The following is a 19,390-nucleotide window of genomic DNA, read 5'->3' as shown; positions in this document are numbered from 1 at the left end:
TGAATAATACACATATGAAAATGTTTACTGCAGCATTATTTATAAGAGGAAAAATACCAGAAGCAACCTGAATACCTGTCAATAGGGAAATGAGTGAAATAATGTATGTCCACACCATGGAATACGATAAACTTATTAAAAATAATGCACTAAATCCACTTGTGTTGTATGGAAAATTATACATGACATATTGTTAAAAAAATAAAACATATTTTTAGCTAATGTCTTTTATTGTCAGACATTCTCTGAGCCAGCAAACAACAATTTCACATGGCTGTTCATCAGCGATAAGGCAAATTTCTTTTTTCTTTATGGATACTTAGTTGTCCATGTCTTTACAACATCTCTATATAAAAATAAAAGTCCAAGACCAGATTATTTTCCTTCTGGTCAAAAATGTTGATTTATTTACAGGTGCCTTCTTCAGTCTACCATTAAAAATTTGGGATAAGATTCGTGTGTATTTTATTGAAGCCTCAGAATTTAAGGTCAGGATCCTTTAAATATTTGTTGCTGTGTTAACCTTTCAGGAATGCAGCATCTTTTCCAATATTTAACATGGTTATACCACAATCTACCCAGAGTGATACAAGTTAACTTTCAAAGAAACATTAACAAAAATTAATGTAATTTTTTAAAAGAGTGAATACAAAATTACTCTACCCAGCAGAGCTATCATTTAGAATGGACAGCAGATAAAGTGCTTCCCAGGCAAGGTAAAGTTAAAGGAGTTCATCATCACCAAGCCCTTATTATATGAAATGTTAAAGGGACTTATCTAAGAAAAAGAAGATCAAAACATTGAACAGTAAAATGACAACAAACTCACAACTATCAACAACTGAACCTAAAAAAAAAAGACAGAAACAAATTAAGCAAATAACTAGAACAGAAACAGAAACACAGAAATGGAGATCATATGAAGGGTTATCAGTGGGGAGGGGGTAAGGGGAGAAGGGGAAAAGAGGCACAGGGAATAAGAAGCATAATTTGTAGATACAAATTAGACAGGGGAAGGTTAAGAATAGTATAGGGCAAAGGGGAAGAGCTGAGGGAGGGAAGGAGGGAGGGGGCAAGGGAAAGTGGTGGGGGGTTGGCAGAGACAAATGTATTTGAAAAAAATAAATTAAAATTAAATTAAAAAAATAAAATAAAATGAAAGAAAGAAAGAAGGAAAGAACCCCTGCATTTTGAGACAACATGGATGGAACTGGAGAATATTATGCTAAGTGAAATAAGCCAGTCGGTGAAAGACAGACACCATATGATCTCACCTAGAAGTGGAAACTATTCAACAAAATAAACTAACAAACAAAATAAACCATAGGCAAGAATACATGGAGCAGACTGAAAGTGACCAGAGGGGATGGGGAAGGAGGACAGTGGTGGAAAGAAGGAGAAGGAACTAAACAAAGAACATGTAGCAATGACCCATGGACAACAGAGTGGCAACTGACTGTGGGAGAGCGGGGTGGGGTGAGATGGTTGGAGGAGGACAAATGGGAAAAAATTGAGACAACTGTAATAGAATAAACATGATTTAAAAATAAAATTTTTAAAAATAAGGAAAAAAAAGAATAGTATAGGAAATGGAGAAGCCAAAGAACCTATATGTATGACACATGGATATGAACTAAGGGTATGGAATGCTGATGGGAGGGGGGATGCAGGGTGGAGGGGAGAAAAGGGGGGGGAAAAGGGGAGAAAAAAATGGGACAATAGTAAAAAGCATAATCAATAAAATATACTTTTAAAAAAGCTAAGGAAATCTGAAAAAAAACTGAATGTGTATCTGCATGTCTGTATATATAAATATACACAGAAAAAGCGTAGAAGACAACATGACAATCCATTCATACCTGTAACCTTAGGATGCAGCATCAGAGTTAAGAAGTAGGGAGTGAGAATTTATTATTTTTTTAAAAAACTTCTCTATTACCTGAATTACTGAAGTGGGAATTTTGTTATGTTCTTATAAGTTTCAAGCTGTGTTGTTTGATAGGAAAAGGTCTGGGTATTATTCTTTTAATTTTTAATTTTTCTACTTATATTAATCTATATTTTCTAATTTTTCTGTAATACACAAGCATTGCTTTACTTATGGAAAAAAAATGTTAAATGTCCTAAGTGTACTATTTACAATGAATGGGAAATACTTATTTTAAAGCTAGGTTAAGTATGTAGATGAGAAAAAAATACCTGCTAGTGCCTGGGCTACAAATTTTTGTTTTGCTGGGGTGCAAGAACACCAGTATTTCCCTTATGCAAAGAACCATGAACATTTTTAGCACACACTGTTCTACAGCATAGATGGGATTTAATTACTAAGAGCCTGGGCCAAGGCAGGATTCCAGAAATCCAGAGATTCACAATAAATTATAAAATGCCTTAAGAGAATCAGTTCAGAAAAATGTTTTTAAAGGCCCTTTAAAGTCATACACTGGTTATTTGATAACACTTCAGCATTCGTTTAGGAAACACAGACTATAAAGGAAGCGCCAGAGGAAGCAAGGCAAGCGGACGCCAGGGAGGGCCAAGTCCTTTCATCTCATCAGTTTCTGTCTGTGCTCCTCAGCTGATTTTGACACAGCTCATTTCATCTTCAATTTGTAAAATATACAACAGAACACAAACCCCCTTTTCTTTCCTCATGGCTTGGATCTGCTTGTGGTCCCTAGGATTTTAAGACAGGTAATGGCTGAAAGCGCTCTGAGCTTTACCCTGGTACTTCTTTCATGGCACCGCTCCAAATCTGTGATTTTCTCTTCATTTACTGTTTACTTCTGTTTCACTCCTCCATCTTGTCTACCTGAAAATATACTCCCTGCAAGGATGGGGCTGTTTTGGTCACCTTCATATCCCCAGCACTTAACAGAGCATTTGGCCACTGTAGAAGCACCATACATATTTGCTGAGTGAATAAATGTTAATGCAATGAGTAAATCAAAATGCCCACTGCCAAGTCTGCAGTGACTAGAGTCATCTTGCTTGAGTAGAAATCCTTGTCCTGCCACTCCCTAGCTTGTGTTGATTTTCTTACCACTATGTGAAAGCTTAATAAGGACAAGGATTTTAGTCTGTTTTTTTCATTGCCTGCATCACTGGTGCTTGGAATAGTACCTTTATAAATGTTTGTTCAATGGATGAATGTTGAATGAATTAATATGTCCAGTTTTAGGACCTGGCTATGGCCAGGATCCTGAGTTCAGCAAGGTAAGTGTCATTCAGGTACTCACATGCCATAAACCAACCTGTTCTGGCTGAATCTTAGTCTTGGGTTAGAGGAGGTATGAAATAATGAGCAGAACAAGGACCTGCAAATCAGAGGGCTTGACATGTTGCAATTAATAACAGTGTCAATAGAGAAATAAACTCTTTGGCTTTGATGTCCTTATTTCTATGCTGAAAAAGTTGGGTTAGATAATCTTTTAAGTCCTTCCCCATTGTTAAGCTCCAGGATTATCATACCTGGTGAAGAGTTCCTCAAGGCCACCTGGAAGTGTGGCATGGGAGGCAACTTGTCTGGGTGGCCCACAGGTTTCCTGTCCAGCCACAATCCCCTACAGGTCCAGAAGGAGCCTGAGTGTCTTGGTGGTTTGATGACTGCTCAACTGATTAAGGGTCTAATATAGTTCCAGATGCTGAGTAATATTCAGATAAATAAATGTTTAAAATTCTATCTTTGGTGCAAAGATGTGTGGTATACATACACAACTAGAACTGGTCCAATTATAAGACTTTAAAATCAATGATTTTTATAAAAATGAAAAAAATATGGGACTACCATTTCCATCATCTCTACTATGTGTCAGGACCAATTATATAGCTATAACTCTCTCTATCTTGTCTCTATATACCTAGTCAAAATCTAAGCCTCATATTTTATCTTCACTTTACAGGTGAAGAATTGAGATGCAAAGAGGAAAACTAATGTATATATCTGAATAAGTCAACTTAGATTTACTAAGACCTAAAATAGAAAAACTAATAAAAAAACAAAAACATAATGAAAACTTGTTCTTACCCTTGAGCAGCCTCCAATCTTTTTGAGAAAACAAGGCAAACGCAAAACAAGTATTAAAAAGGCACATACTGACACACGAACATAAGCTACTATTGTGTGTATTAGACCAAGGGCAAAACAGAATACTAAGAACAAGGAATTGGATTATCTTTTATTTGATCCACATCCCAGGGTCTAACATAGTCCCTGGTGCATAGTGATTGCTCAAAATCTACTTAATTTTCTGAGTGCCTACTAAGTGTGTGGCATTATACCAAGCATTGTAAATAGAGATATGTAAAACAACCTCTAATGTCAAGAAGCTCCTGTGTGTTGGAACTGCTATAGAAAACCTCAAGGCAGAGATGAGCTTGGGAGAAGGGACAACACACAGGCAGGAATATATGAGGTAAGAAGAATGGAAACAGAGGCACGGGCACAGGAATAAACAATATTATGGATGACGACAGGGGGTGAGTGAGACACTGGGTAGACTTTGTCTCCCAAAGCAGAGAATTTATGTGGCAAGGAGTGAGAGAGAAGGCTGATGGATTAAAGAACATCTACTTAATAACTTGGAAAGTTAATATGTGAAACAACCAACTAGCACTATTTTAATCTGAGAATGGACCTCATAGAAGATATTTATGTTGCAGTTAATTTGAGTACTGGAAATAAACTAGTTGGCTCATGGCAGTGCAATTTATTATGAAGATCATTAAGGAACTATTCCACTACAAGCCATTCTCTCTGATTACCATAACTTTCCCCAGCTGTCTTCATCATCAATATGGGCCCTAGGGAAGTGCATACAATTTATATTATGGCAGGCATTAGGAAAAACAAAGTGAGCTTTATTAGGCATTTTCTTAGATTTTCTTAATAGTAATATTGAATATGACAGTTATTTAACTAATGGTGGTTCTACCAATTGTGTGAATTAGAATATATTAAACACTGCTTTAGGGAGGTAAAAGATGTTATTAAAGAATATTTAGGTGGGTTGGAAATGCCAGAAAAAAAGGTCCTACTCTGGCCTGGAGAAGGCAGCTAGAATAACAGATATTCAGTGATACAGGGAGATGGGAGGAGTCATATTCAAAGTAATTTCCTTTATGATAAAACTGTGAAATGAATATAATTTTATTCCCTCATTGCAGATAGAAGTCTTTATTATATTACAATGAAATGTGTTCAAGGTGAAAGATTTTGTGTTTTATATAAATAATATAAATAAGAATAAACGGTTCAGGGAAAACATAGTAAAGATTCTTCCCCTTCAGTAGCTCTCTTTTCAAAAAATAAGGAATAAATGCATTATGGGATGACTCTGAGAATCCTAGACAGATGTAGAAAGCAGTCTACATACAAATCCAGCCAGGCAATTGCAAAGTCTTAAACTGTCATTCTTTTTCTAGCCTAATGTAGTTGCAAGATTTGGAGTAAGGCAGTTCTGGATTCTAATCCCAGCTTTTCTGCCGTTTATCTGTGTGATCTTGGACACTTTGCCTAACATCTCTAATGATAAGATGCTGAATTTATAAAATAAGACTTAGAATAATTAACCATATATATGGTCGTTGTGATGATAAAATAAACAGGATGATGTATGTAAATTGTTTAGCACAATGCTTTGTAGCCCAAAGTGTGTGATATTAATAATATTTAATTATTATTGTTGACATTTTTGGTGTTACTATTATTAGTTTATTGAACTGGTAATACTCTGAATTTAATCAAAAGACTTATGTTTAGGTCCCAGATCAGCTGCTAGTAAAGATCTCTACTTTCTTACCTATAAATGGCAATACTATAATGATGATAACTTCTGTTTTGCCTAAATTACAGATTATGGGAGCACTAAAGATAATGTATGTGCAAACTATAAACTGTTAAACGAATTAAAAGCTTTTTCCCCTTCTAGAGTACATACCCAGATGAAAGACACCCATGTACAAGGTCACATGCCTCTATTTAATTCACTATGAATATAGTAATACTCTTAGTACAAGGGAAAAGGAATATCTATATAGTTTTTCAGTAATGATGACCTACTGTGAATCTGCTTCTTCAAGACTGTATTAATATGTAATCTTACTGCTATGAAGGTTAATTTTGTAAACATCTAGTAGTATATAATTCACTCAAGTTTAAAACTTGACCCTCGGCTAATAAATTGTGAACATTAAAAGGCTATTTCTACTACAAAATAATGGAGACTAAATATTTACTTATAACTCCTGCTCCAAAGATTAACATGAGAACAAATTTGCTTTTTAAAAATAAACACAAAGCCAGGATACAGTTAAGGAAAAGAAAAAATTCCTTAAACTCTTGGGCAGCATCTAATTGATTTTGGAAGAATGTCAGTAGTTAATTTTATATTTTGCACATGTATTGCAAGAAGTCTGGAGATTGTAAGATGACAGGTTTTGCTTGTATAAGAAATTACAGATGGCCTGTCCAGAGCTTAGTGATGAACGGATAGATTAGAGGCCAGTGGAAATTATAACTCAAATTTTCACTAATTTAGCCACAATGCTTATGATTGGACATGAACCAAGTAAAAATTATTTCTTCTTCTCGTGTAGAACAGATGGAATTTAAATATTCTTCTCCACCTGTATCTGACATCTTGTGATTTTAAGAGTAAAGATTTGGGTTAGATGAAAGGCAGCCTCAGGAAATTACTGTAAGTAAACTATGAGGAGGGTAAAAATATACTTGATCAACTCATACTTAGACTACATATTATTCCTTGTTGATGTCCTTGTTCTCTTTGTACCTCCCACTGGCATCTAGACCACAGATAGGATGTCATGGAGATGAAGGTAGAGTCAAAGTGGGCACTACTGCCAAGACTAATTATCCAAACATTGTTATGATGATTGATTAAAAATATAAGTGGACAGAGATTGGTGTGCAGTGATGGCTTTGGTCTTGAGATTTGAGAGCAAAACAGGCTTAAGAATTCAAGATGTATACCGTGACTCCCCACCCCCGCCCAGCTGCTTGCACAGTTCTGGGCATACAAGAAATAGGATTTGACTGAATAGGATCAAGTGTGGCTTTTTGCTCAATTATCAACTAACCTTCTCTACATTTTCTTTCTATCTTTAGTAATTATACTTATCTGATATATTTCAGTGCAAAGCTCCTTTAAAATGATAAAGCCTATAATGATATATTGAAAAGAGCAAATTCCTAAAAGGAATTCAAGACACGGGAAGTAATATATCTGTGCTGAAAAGAAAGGTTTAGCTGACCTCTAAGAGAATACAACAGTGTAATCATTGTTTAGAGCAGTTCAAAGATCTGCTTAGTCTCTACGACTTTTGACACTGAGCATAAATATCTAAAATATTTATAAGAGAAACTGAGTTTTTATTTTTTTTTAAAAATAACAGAATAAAACAGCAAGGATAAGGGTACGTGGATGTATGAAAATAAACATTGTTCCTTGGAAAACAGTTTTAAAAAGAAAAAACATCTCCCGCAACTAGGAAATGGAAAGGATGTTCAAGCTGTTCAACTATTTAGAGTTGTACACAGTGTGGGTGTAAAGCGCAGCAAAGAACAACTAGACCCTGTGAAGTTTCAACAAGAGTAGTGGGTGTATAAATAAACAATTAAATTGCGAGATACAACTACAGAAATAGAGGCATGCATATCCATAGGAAATAGGTCATACAATGGAGGAGAGCTAATCTGTACAGTTGTGTGCACAACATATCAAAATAAAAAATAAGCTATTTAACAAAAATGAAATGCCACCCAAAAGCTGTATGTCACCCAAAAAACAACATTTGCATGAAAAAAAGAACAAAATCCATAGTCCAGGATGTAAAATCCATGTGAAAATGTACCCTCCCAATGAACAGATCTCCCTTGGGAATTAAGGAGCACCTTTACTGGGACTGAAGGTGTAAAAGGGCAGAAAGTCGTTCCAATGCAAACTCTGCTCCCACAGAGAGGCATACAGGTCTTCCCTTTCATACCTGCCAAATGAAAAAAGGGCAAGGCTTTGGAGTTTTAGGAGAAACAGCAGCCCTCAAGCAGCAGCTGTTAACACTGGCAGACAAAGGGTCTAATGTCCTTCGAGGGCTAGAACAGGACTGCCTTTTGCCTGCAGACAGGTAAAAAACACCCGCTTCTTGCTTCTCTGTCTAGACTCTCTTGGCTCCATCTCTGTACAGTCTCCAATTATTTACTCTAACATTTTTCTGTGTTTATTATTCACAGCATAGAGAATTGAGCTCTTTTAGAGAAAAGATGTTATTTAGAGTATTTACTCATTTAGGTTAAAAATACCAAATAAGTTTGCATTGGCAGCTCTTTAGAAAATGATTATATGTAAATAAAAATTAGATTCTGATACTTAAAATGTAAATTTACATTTAGGAACAAAAGGATGACATGTTATCAAAAAATCAAAATGAAACTACTCAGAGTCAGAAGAAATTGTATCTGAGGTACATTTGGATTAAAGGTGACAAAGACAAGTTATCAGATAAGAGGAAATCCTGATATGTCTGGATACAAATACTTGTCCATGTTCCACAAGAATTATTTCTATGAAATAATTCCAAAGAATAAAGAAGTTGTCAAGTTAAAAGGGAATCTTACATAATTTTCTAAGTGAGATATGCTTTCTATTGCTTATGTGTAATATACACATTTACATAAAGAAAAATTCAAATTTTTGATGAATAAAAATATTTTTAAATGATGATCAAGGTTTAAATGAATTCTATGAGCTAGTGAACATAATACCTAGAAATAAAAAAAAGTTTCAAAAACTATAGCAAATTATTAGTATTAACAAATTTGTTCTTTTACTATTCTGCATGGTTTATTTTCTGGTTCATATTTTCAAAAAGTTTCTTACCTGGGCTGACTGTTTGCCTGGTCATGTTTTCCACTGAAGTTCAAAGTACAGAGATTTTTCAATTTTAAATGTGAAGAGTCTGATTCCAAATTTTCCTGTGTTTGTTCTCTCAAACGATCATGGAGCATTGCCTCCTTTTTCAAGTTCATGTCAGAATACGGGCAGCCAAAAGCACTGGTTTGTAATAAAATGAGAACGCAGTCGTCAGTTTATAGTGATAAATCAGTGATCCACTGTCATTGGAACAGATCTACATCCAGTATTTTAAAACTAAGTCGACATTCTTCTTTCACTGAACACACTCAAGTAAGTTTCTTTTCACATTGTCCTGTGAGAAAAATTTCAGGTTCTAGATACTGGTCAGAAGAGTCATCAGAATATATGGTTTTTACAATTTTGGAAACTTAAAAATCTAAGAATAACATAAAGATGTGCTTTCAATGGAGCAATGTAAATATTATATAAATATGACTCAATGTTTCCTCCAATATTTATGTCCTGAGTTGACTATTTATATCACAAATATTATGGGTAACTAAAATATTTACCAGTATCAGAGAATATTACGCTTTTGTTTCTTAACATTCCATATCCAGAAATACGGTATCTGGATGCAGCTTAATCCTCCTGAAACTCGTTAGGAAATCTGGGGTCTGAGTGGGAAGGGAGAGCTGCAGTGAAAGGGGACAGGCTAGTCAGGGCTGAGCCCTGAATCTTGGATGAGGCTGGAGCCTAACTGCAGGCTTGGGCAGAAGGATCGGCCTGGACAAATGATCTGGTTCTTTCTACAGGCTGATCGATTGTCCCTGTTAGCTTTCTGTGCATACGTCCCTGTCTCCAAAGAGGACCCAAACCTCTGCTGCTGTCAGGAATGGGGCAGCCTCTGCGAGTAAAAGCACAGATGTAACAGGTCACCTGCACACAACCCTGGATAAAATATTTCCTGCTAGAGCTTCAGTTTCTCCCCAGTAAAATGAAATTGAATCCAACTCATAAAGGTAGTTGTGACCATAAATATCTCCCTCCTCCCGCCCCCCCCCCCACACATCATTACCTGGTAGCTGCTGTCATTATCATAGTGTTATCATCTACATCTAGGAAAGCCCACAGGCAAATGCTTTAATATTTAGGCAGTTGGTTCTTCTTTAGGAATTTATTTTCTACTTACTGTAAATTTGCTGATACATGATGTATAATAAACTCTTTCTGAATATGTGAAAGTTTTCTTCTGTTACTTTAAGGTTATGATAAAATTAGGGACCAATGCAGTTTTTCAGCTATTTTAAAGTACACTGAATTTTTCAGGGAGGGCCTCTAATCAATCTAGTCTCAGAGGAAAGGTAATACTAACCTATATCTGGAATTTGAGACGGGCTGGTAGGATAACACCAGCCTGGCCCAACATGTCCAATGGTGACATCATGGTTCATCTGCTAGCACTGGACAAAGGTGCCCCTTTACATGCATTTTCTATAATTTGTAATAATCAGCATTGATTAGTGTATTCATTTATTTATTCATTAACTGAGCATCTGCTATATGCAAGGCACTTTAGAGAATACATAGTTAGTGAAGTTAAGACCTATATACCAATAAATATAATAACAAAAAAGCTACCCCTATTGAGTGTATACCATAGGTCTATTACAATTCAAGGTGATTTATATATATTATTTCTAATATTTTTTACTAAATACCCAAATATGGTATTCATGTTATTTATTTTACAGGTGCAAAAACAGGCTCACACAGGATAAGCAACTTTCCTAAAGATGCCTAGCACTTTCTTGGGAAGCCCCAAAATTGATCACTTAATTATTAGCACCAATCAGGTAGGTAGAAGTGGGACAAGGTTTTTTAACACCACCAAAAAAAAAAAAAAAAAAAAAGAACACAAAGGAAACTGTGGCATATTTCTTGTAGAAAGAGAAGCCAAGACAGGTATTTACAGGGTAAAACAAGTACTGGGTTTGCCGTGGTTCATGGCCAGGGGGACATGTGTCTGCATGTGCTGGTCCTTTGTGAGGAATGGAGATGTGAAGAGTACTATTTCCAATAACAACAAGTAGAAGTGATCTGTTTAAGATGTAGGATATGAGACTTTAGGGAGATTTTAGAAAGAACTTTCTGCAGACAAAACTTGAAATGGTAACCTAAGGGAGACTGGGAGACGTTTATTTCAAGCACAGCTGAGCAATCATTAAGATATTATTACTCAGAAGTTTTGCTCCCTGTGTAACATATACTCTCAACCTGAGATTCTTTTTAATGATCATTACTGTGAATTTTCTTAATTTCACATCATCACCCCGACATGATTTGTGCTGCATGGCATTCATGCTACCTCTTCCTAACGCTAGTTTGTTCAGCATTGTGGACAGCTACCATAGACCCCTTTGCTCAGTACTTGCTTCAGTTGAAAGAAATTTTATTTCCCTTGATCTTTATTAATAAATCAGCCCCTTCAGTCATTTAATCATTTGCCTATTTCCTAATTTCATGCTAGCCCCTCTTTGTTACTTGGGTACTAAGGTACAAAAACTAGACGGAACTCCCTGAGCATCACTAGAATGGAATATTTCCTGACTCTGTGAGGCAAGTTGTGTGAGAACATATCTCCAGATTATATAATCAGAATAAGATGTAAAGTTCAAAAGAATATATTAAATAACAAGAACATACTTTTCAGAAGAAATGCTGGAGAAGAACTTGAAAGAAGATAGTGATGGGAGATAAAAGAATATGGAAAAGAAGTTGTGATGAAGAAGCTTTCAAATATAATTGCATACTTTCAGCCTGGGTCTGCTGTGGACAAGCATCTGTATGGCAACACTGTGCTGACTTGCATTCTTTGCAGAGAAGCAGTTGTGATAAAGAGAGCATGGCAAACTCTGGCCTGACTTCATGAAAATGCAGACCTTTATTCTTGTGTATGTGCACGTGCCCACACATGGAAGAGCATGCGTGGTTCTGCATAGATCTATACACCTAGAGAAAAAAACCCAACTGAAGAGATATTCCAAGGTGTGATAAAATCATTTGAAACTTATTTTCATTTATTTAGTCAAATATTGGGTAAAACGGTTCTGAAGAAATAGTCTCTTTAGAAAGTTGTTGACATAAACTGAAATTTCTATGACATAAAGCTCTGTTGATAAAGGTAAAATGTCAGTTTCCCTCAATTCCCAATAGAGAAGGAAATTGTGTATTCAAATTTTACTCATTATAGATGGAGATAAGTAAGTGTAAATACTTCAGGTTAAAGTCTTGAGTAGCAATGTTTTGGGGGAGACATGGTTCTTTTGACTGAGCAGACCATTTCTTTCTCTCTCTCTCTCTCTCTCTCTCTCTCCCTAATTCAGTTTGTCTGTAGTTTTCAGGGAAAGAAGAAAGAGACAGCAGGAACTATTAGGTTGACCCGTATGAAACTGCAGTTTTAAAAAGTCAGACAGTCAAATATTGGGAAATTCATATGGTTAAAATGAATGATTTATTTAAAAATGTCAGGCCTCAAGATCATCAATAGCAAAGCAGATTAATAGAGGGCAAATGCTAAATAAGCAAAAAGCTGCTAAACAGTTGCAAACTTTTAAATGAGATTCTTTGACAGATTTAAAACTGAGATCCTAATAGTTCTCTTCATAAATAGGAGGAAACATAAAATGACTACAGTTAAAAATATTGGTTTTGCTTTTCAGAATATTTAAGTATAACTTTTAACATTTGAGGACAAACAAAAAAAGTAAAAGCAAATTGTATTTTTCCCCGAAAAAGCTGCACTCCTGTACTCTTCTGAAAAGCAGCGTTCCCAACTGATGCTCCACATTTGAGTTGTAATAAGGTTGGGATTGGAGAGAGCTGTATGAACAGGTGATGCTGAATCCTCGCTTTTTATGTCGGGCCAAGCCTCTGATTCTCCTTTCTTCCTTTCAGGGCAGGTGTACCTGATTGCACAGGTTGGTGCAGTTTCCCCATATTCCCAGGGCTGATCCTGACCTGAGGCTAGAGGTAAGTTGCTAAGTCCACTTGTTCATTCTAAAGTCCTAAGGTTCAATCCTGAAGCAGCAGCCAGTTCTGGTACCTATGGTCATGCCTTGCTCATGAGACCTACTCAGCCTCATTGTCTCTGGGTCTTCCAGCTTGGCATCTGCCTTGATTCTTGTTCCTAAATGCCTTGTTTGCTGCCATGACTAGAATTTAGGGCCCACTCTGTTAGGATGGAAGCCCTGTGTTCCTACTATGTTTTTGCCAGCCCCTTCCCATAACAAGACTGCTGGCTCCTAATCCCAACCTAGGAAGCAAGGGTCTACTTCCCACATATAATCCGGCCAGTCTGCCATGCGCTTACACCCTGGATTATTCGCTAATATGCTTTGCCCACTAATTGGGATGCCCTCCTTCTTCTTGGATCCTTCTAATCTAGCCAAACCCCTTGGACACCAGATTCTGCACATGCAACTATATTATCATCTTGTATCAGTTACGTGTTCATTTTCTCATACCCAAGCAGCAAATCTGGTTCCTGCTTCTCTCTAACTACCCTGCTCTACTGGAAATAGCGGGCCATGTCTGTCAAATTGTAGGAGATGAACAGTGTGGACTGAGACGTTATAACTAAGCCGTCACAACATACCTTAATGGTAGCTTCCCAATCAGTTTGCAGCTACACCCCCAGGGTGGCCAGGAGGGGCCTGGGGCACCAGAGTCCCAGGCTCGTCCTTCTGGTCTGAGCAGGCCCCTCAGGCTCTAAATCCCTTCTTGTTCCCAAGTTCTAATTATCATTTTCTCTCTGTGACATGACTTTAAAAGGTTAGGAAGCATTACAAATTTAAGCAAAAGGGCAAAGATGAAATAGCCCCTAGAGTGCTGTACATCAAAGCATAAATAAAAAATAAAACAGAGGTCAGCAGTATTTCAGGGAGAGTGCAAGTTGTTGACAACCTTTCTCCTCATCCTGAAAAGTGAAGTCACCCACAATAGGCAAGTGACTTCCAGGAGGGGACTTTACCCAGGAATATGTCCTCATGTAGCCCAGGAATTAGGAATATAGTTAGACTCCGAGTTCTTCTCTGATGTAACTAACTCACCTCTTGATGCAAGCTATTGTATTGTATATTTTAGTCTCAATTATTTTTTACTAGCAAATTGTATTCTTTTCCTTTTAAATGACATAGAAGACTCATATCTTAGCTGTGAGGTTAGATTCTAAAAATCTCTTCATCTTTCTTCAAAGCACTAAGAAGAAAGGATTTCCTTCTTTTTAAAGGCTAAGTACTATCCTATTGTATATATATGCCACATTTTCTATCGATTCATTCATTCATGGACATTTAGGTTGTTTCCATATTGTGAATATGATATTGTGAATATGATATTGATATTGTAAATAATGTTGTAATGAGCATTGAAGTGCAGGTATCTCTTTGAGATCTTGATTTCATTTCCTTTGGTTATATACCTACAGTGGACTGCTGGGTCATATGGTAATTCTTTTTTAATATTTGAGGCCCCAACACTCTTTTCCATAGTGGCTGTACCATTTTGCATTCCCACCGACAGTGCACAAAGGTTCACTTTTCTCCATACCTTCACCAAACCTTATCTTTTTTTTTTTTAATGATAGCCATCCTAGTATGTGTGAGGTAGCATCTCATGGTTTTAATTTGTACTTCCCTGATGATTAGTGATGTTGAGCACCTTTTCACATACCTGTTGGTATTCTTTTGCCCATTTTAAAATTGGGTTATTTGTTTCTTGCTATTGAGTTGTATGAGTTCTTTAATATTTTTGATATGAATCCTTTATCAGATACATGGTTTGCATATATTTTCTCCCATTTAGTAGGCTGTCTTTTCATTTTGTTTCCTTTGTTGTGCAGAAGCTTTTTAGTTTGATGTAGTTCCACTTACTTTTTTTTGCTTTTGTTCTCTTTGTTTTTAGTGTCACATCAAAAAAAAAAAAATCATTGCCAAGACAAATGTCAAGGAGCTTTTCTCTTTAATTTATTTTGAGTTGACTTTTGTGTATGTTGTAAGATAAGAGTCCAGTTTCATTATGCATACAGATATCCTCTTTTCACAGTGTCATTTATTGAAGAGACTGTCTTTTCCCCATTGTGTATTCTTGGCACCCTTGCCAAAGATCTATTAAGTGTATGTTTAAGGGTTTATTTCTGGGCTCTATTCTGAACATTGGTCTATGGGTTTTTTGTGCTGATGGCATATTGTTTTGATAATTCCACCTTTGTAGTATAATTTGAAATCAGGAGGTATGATACTTACAATTTTGTTACCCATGCCCAAGATTGTTTATCCATAACAAGTTATTGTAGCTATAGTAATTTTTAAACATTTTTCTTTTAAAGTGATTGATGCACCACCATTACAATATTAAAGTATTCAGAATTTGAATATATACTTTCCTTTACCAGTGAATTTTATACTTTCATATGTTGTCATGTTGCTAATAATGCCAACACCAAGAAGACACAGGTGCTCCAGTTTTTATCTCACAAATACTGCAAAGCAGCCATAATAAAAATGCTTCAATAAGCAATTTGTTAACATTGTGAAACAAATGAAAAATGGAAACAACAATCATCCTAAGGTGTACAAGGAGAAAGAAAACTTGGGAAATGCACCACTGTGTTGTTACTCAGGCCTTGAGGTCACTAGCTGGTCTGCCTCCTCTTCTCCAACTTTCAGAGCCTTCATATATTTATTAGTGGGAGTAATAGAGAAAAATGTTTTTACTCCATTGTTCTGGAAGTAGAAGTCTCTAACTATCCTTTTAATGTTATAAAACTTTACAGAAGCCTCCTCCTGGGCAAGAAACCTTTGTTTACTTCTTTTTTTAAAGGAAGAATTTTTTTTTAAAGCACCTAGGGAATCCTGAAGCAGCAAGAGAAGCTTTTGACAGGTCAAACTGAGTTTTGGTTCTCCTTCTACCACCAACCCTCACCCTCTGCAGATCATGACTTCCCCATGTGTAACATGATGAATAGCATTCTGCTCACTGTGTCAAGGTAAGGGTTTCATGGAATGAAGAACGCTAGTTTAATACCTGGCCTATGTGCAATCAATAAAGGTTATTTCTTTCCAACCCTAATTTATCCCTCTATAATTCATATTGCTGTTAGTTACAGGAATTCAATTTTCACATTGCAGATGCATTTTAGAAAAAGGAGTCACTAATTCTTACCTTCCCTCTATTTGTTATAAATGTATGCTCTTAGACACAAGCTGAAATTCCTTCGCATGGCATTCAAAGACCCCCTTACTCTGACCAAGGCCACCTCCATAGTCACTACTAACAACATCTAAGCTCTGGTCACATCAGAATAATCAACACTCCTTAGATTTAAAATACACTTTCCGAATTCTATGAATATGTATCATACTGTTATTTGTATATATCCATCTTCTATACTATAGATTTCTCAAAATTAGAGACCATATTGTTCATTTCAGTGTGAACTGAGTAAAATGGGGCTACCTTGTATCTCAGCCCCTCAGTGGCATATCAGTTTCTAAAGAAATAAGTCATGTATCATAAGTGTACTTTATCCATTTATGTATGTCACTCGGATTGAGGCCAAGCAGGATTTCAGGCATAAAACCCAGAAAAAAAGATTTGAATATCTCACTATTTTAATCAATGTCCCCAAACTTAGCCCGGTGAGTTCCTCTCTTTTCAGTCCCCCTAGTTAGCTATTCCAGATCAAATCCTTCCCCCTAGAAGCTGCCTCTATCCTTACAGACAAGTTAGTTTAGGCTTTCTATGCTTTCTGCCATCTTTACACATTGTCCATATGAAATAGCAAAGGCCCAACTGCAGAGGAGGAGAACCAGCCCCTTCCTGGAGAAGATTTAGCCCCTTCACTTATAGGTGAGGTCATATGGTATTTAGCCCACAATTTGTCCTACTAGGTTCCTGATGTGGTTTTCAAAATATTCTTAAGTTTGAAACTGATAAAGACTATAATACATGCCAAGAATATGGACCCTGTTGGTGTACAAAGAAATAGAAAATAATTAAATGCAACTTCCATTTATTTCTGTTTCATTGGAGATATGAATTTAGTCATTTCATTAATATCTGTTCTAATACCAAAAGTCAAGTCAGCATACGACTTTACTTGGTATGCATTACGAGGTATCTCTTAATTGAGTGTGTACCAAATGTTATCTAAATTGTTTTGTTATAGATAATATTTTCAGTAAACTAGTCAGGGAAGAAAAAAAATGCATCAAGAGTAAAAGTTAAAGTTTGTGTGGTATGCGTCTATGTGTGTACTGTTTCCTCTAAGGTATTTTAGTCATGATTACTAGAAACTTCCAAGGTATAAATTATTTTGAAAAAATGTGATAGTACATTAAGTAGCACACTAGTGGCCTTTACAATTTTATGCTGAAACCAGATTGGTATACTAAGTAAGTAATTTGTGTAATCCATACATGGAGAAGATCTGATTAATAGAATTTGCAGCTTATAAATTTCTAATAGAATTATTATCTACATAGTTAACACTAAGCAGTATTTTAAACAAAGAAATTAGTATGCTATATTACTTCTATTTATTTATTGTTGTTTGGTTACATTTGTTTTGCCTTCTTCCTCATTGCTCAGCCCCTGCCCCATCCCCCCACTCCCACGGTCAATCCATCCTCATTGTCTGTGCCCATGAGTCCTCTATTCCTCTTCCTTTGCTTGCCCCTTCCCCTTCTTTCCCTTGTTATCCCCATCCCCCTTCCCTCTGGTCACTGTCAGTCTGTAATTTCCAAGTCTCTGGTTCTATTTAGCTCATTTGTTTATTTTGTAAGTTAGGTTTCACTTATAGGTGAGGTCATATGGTATTTGTCTTTCACCCCCTGGCTTATTTCACTTAGCATAATGCTCTCCAGTTCCATCCATGCTGTCAAGAAGGTTAGGAGCTCCTTCTTTCTTTCTGCTGTGGAGTATTTCATTGTGTAAATGTACCACAATTTTTTGATGCACTCATTTACTGCCGGGCACTTAGGCTGCACTAGGGTTCTTTTTTCTCCACAATCTTATGTGTCTTAGAGTAGGTCTCTTTGAATTCATCTTGATTGGGACCCTCTTGAATGGGTTTTCCCCTCTCCAAGTTAGGGAAGTTTTCTGTCATTAATTTTTCAGACAGGCTTTCTATGCCATGCTCCTTTTCTTCTCCTTCACGTATTCCTGTGGTGTGAATGTTGTTACATTTCACGTTGTCCTGAAGTTTCCTTAAGCTATCCTTATATTTTTTTAGTCTTTTTTCATTTTGTGGCTCTACCTGGATATTTCTTTCTACCTTGTCTTCCAGGTCACTGATTTGGTCCTCTGCTTCATCCAGCCTGCTTGTAATTCCTTCTAGTGTATTTTTTATTTCAGATATTGTATTCTTCATTTCTTCCTGGTTCTTGTTTATAGTTTCTACTTCCTTTTCAACAGTGTTGTAGTTCCCACTCAGTTCCTTGTAGTTGTCACTGAGTTCCTTAAGCATCTTTATAACAATTTTTTTGAATTCTATATCTGATAGATTGCTTGCCTCAATTTCATTTAGCTTTTTCTGGAGATCCTTCCATTCCTTTTGATTGGGGGTTCTTTCCTTGTCTCCCCATTTTAGGTGACTCTTTTGTTTGTTTCTGCATCTCTGAGTGCTCTGCTTTGCCTGCCTGTCTTCGTGCGGTAGACTTCTATGGTGGCGGTTCTGTGGGACTGCGTGGTACAGTCTCTTTGATCTCCCTGTCTGGATGTTCTAGGGTTGCCCTTCCATTTGTGTGGCCTCTCTTGTTGTACTTGGGCTTTACTTGTTAGTGGGTTTAGTTGTTTGTTGATGGGTTCTCCCCTCCAGCAGGTTTATGGGTAGTCACAACTCCTACATTGTCTTGCATCCTGAGCTTTTTGCTTCCTTCGATTTCTGGAGGTTGTGGGTATGTCACTCTCAGATCCTGGCTTCAATTATGAACCTTTAACTTTGAGAATTTTCTTTTCAGAGGGTTTTCAGAAACCACCTGGAGTTGCACTGGGTCTGGCTTGGATACTGGACTGTGTCTAGGGAAGGACTGGCTCCGACTTGGAAACTGAACTGATCTGGGGGAAAATCTGGGTCCAACTTGGGTTCTGGACTTAATATGCCACATTATTAATTCAATCAAAACACAATTACAGTAATATGTCATAGACAACTTTATAGCTTAAATTGGCAAGTGCATTTTCATTTGGAATATTCTACTTTAAAATACATTTAATTCTGCAAAGGTCTTTAAAATATAATTCTCCCTTTTTATAAATATGCATTGTTTTAAAACAAAATTTCACTCAGAAGTGAAAGCATTATTCAGGGCAGTTGTCCAAAGGCACCTGGAGAATAATCCAGGTCAAAAGCTCCAGGTATGCTCTGGTCAAATGGCTGGGTTGGTTGGAGTATTATGGGTTCGATCCTCAGTCAGTGCACATACCCAGATTGTGGGTTCAATCTCCAGATAGGGCACACA

At 36.6% G+C, this 19,390-nt stretch overlaps 1 protein-coding gene across 2 annotated transcripts in view; it reads right to left on the bottom strand.

Moving 5' to 3' along the window:
* L3MBTL4 (L3MBTL histone methyl-lysine binding protein 4) overlaps nt 1-19,390 on the bottom strand; it is a 338,998-nt gene that overhangs the window by 96,546 nt on the left and 223,062 nt on the right. For both annotated transcript variants that reach the window (XM_054587391.1, XM_054587390.1), the window contains exon 13: nt 8,892-9,065. In XM_054587391.1, the coding sequence (XP_054443366.1) occupies nt 8,892-9,065 (174 nt within the window). The remainder of the gene's footprint in view (nt 1-8,891; nt 9,066-19,390) is intronic.

This window comes from Pteronotus mesoamericanus, unplaced genomic scaffold (genome assembly GCF_021234165.1).
Source record: "Pteronotus mesoamericanus isolate MK-2021 breed Mesoamerican mustached bat unplaced genomic scaffold, CSHL_Meso_final scaffold_118, whole genome shotgun sequence".
NCBI lineage: Eukaryota > Metazoa > Chordata > Mammalia > Chiroptera > Mormoopidae > Pteronotus > Pteronotus mesoamericanus.
The sequence above is the reverse complement of the archived record's forward strand: the minus strand, read 5'-3'. Positions and strand labels throughout refer to the sequence as shown.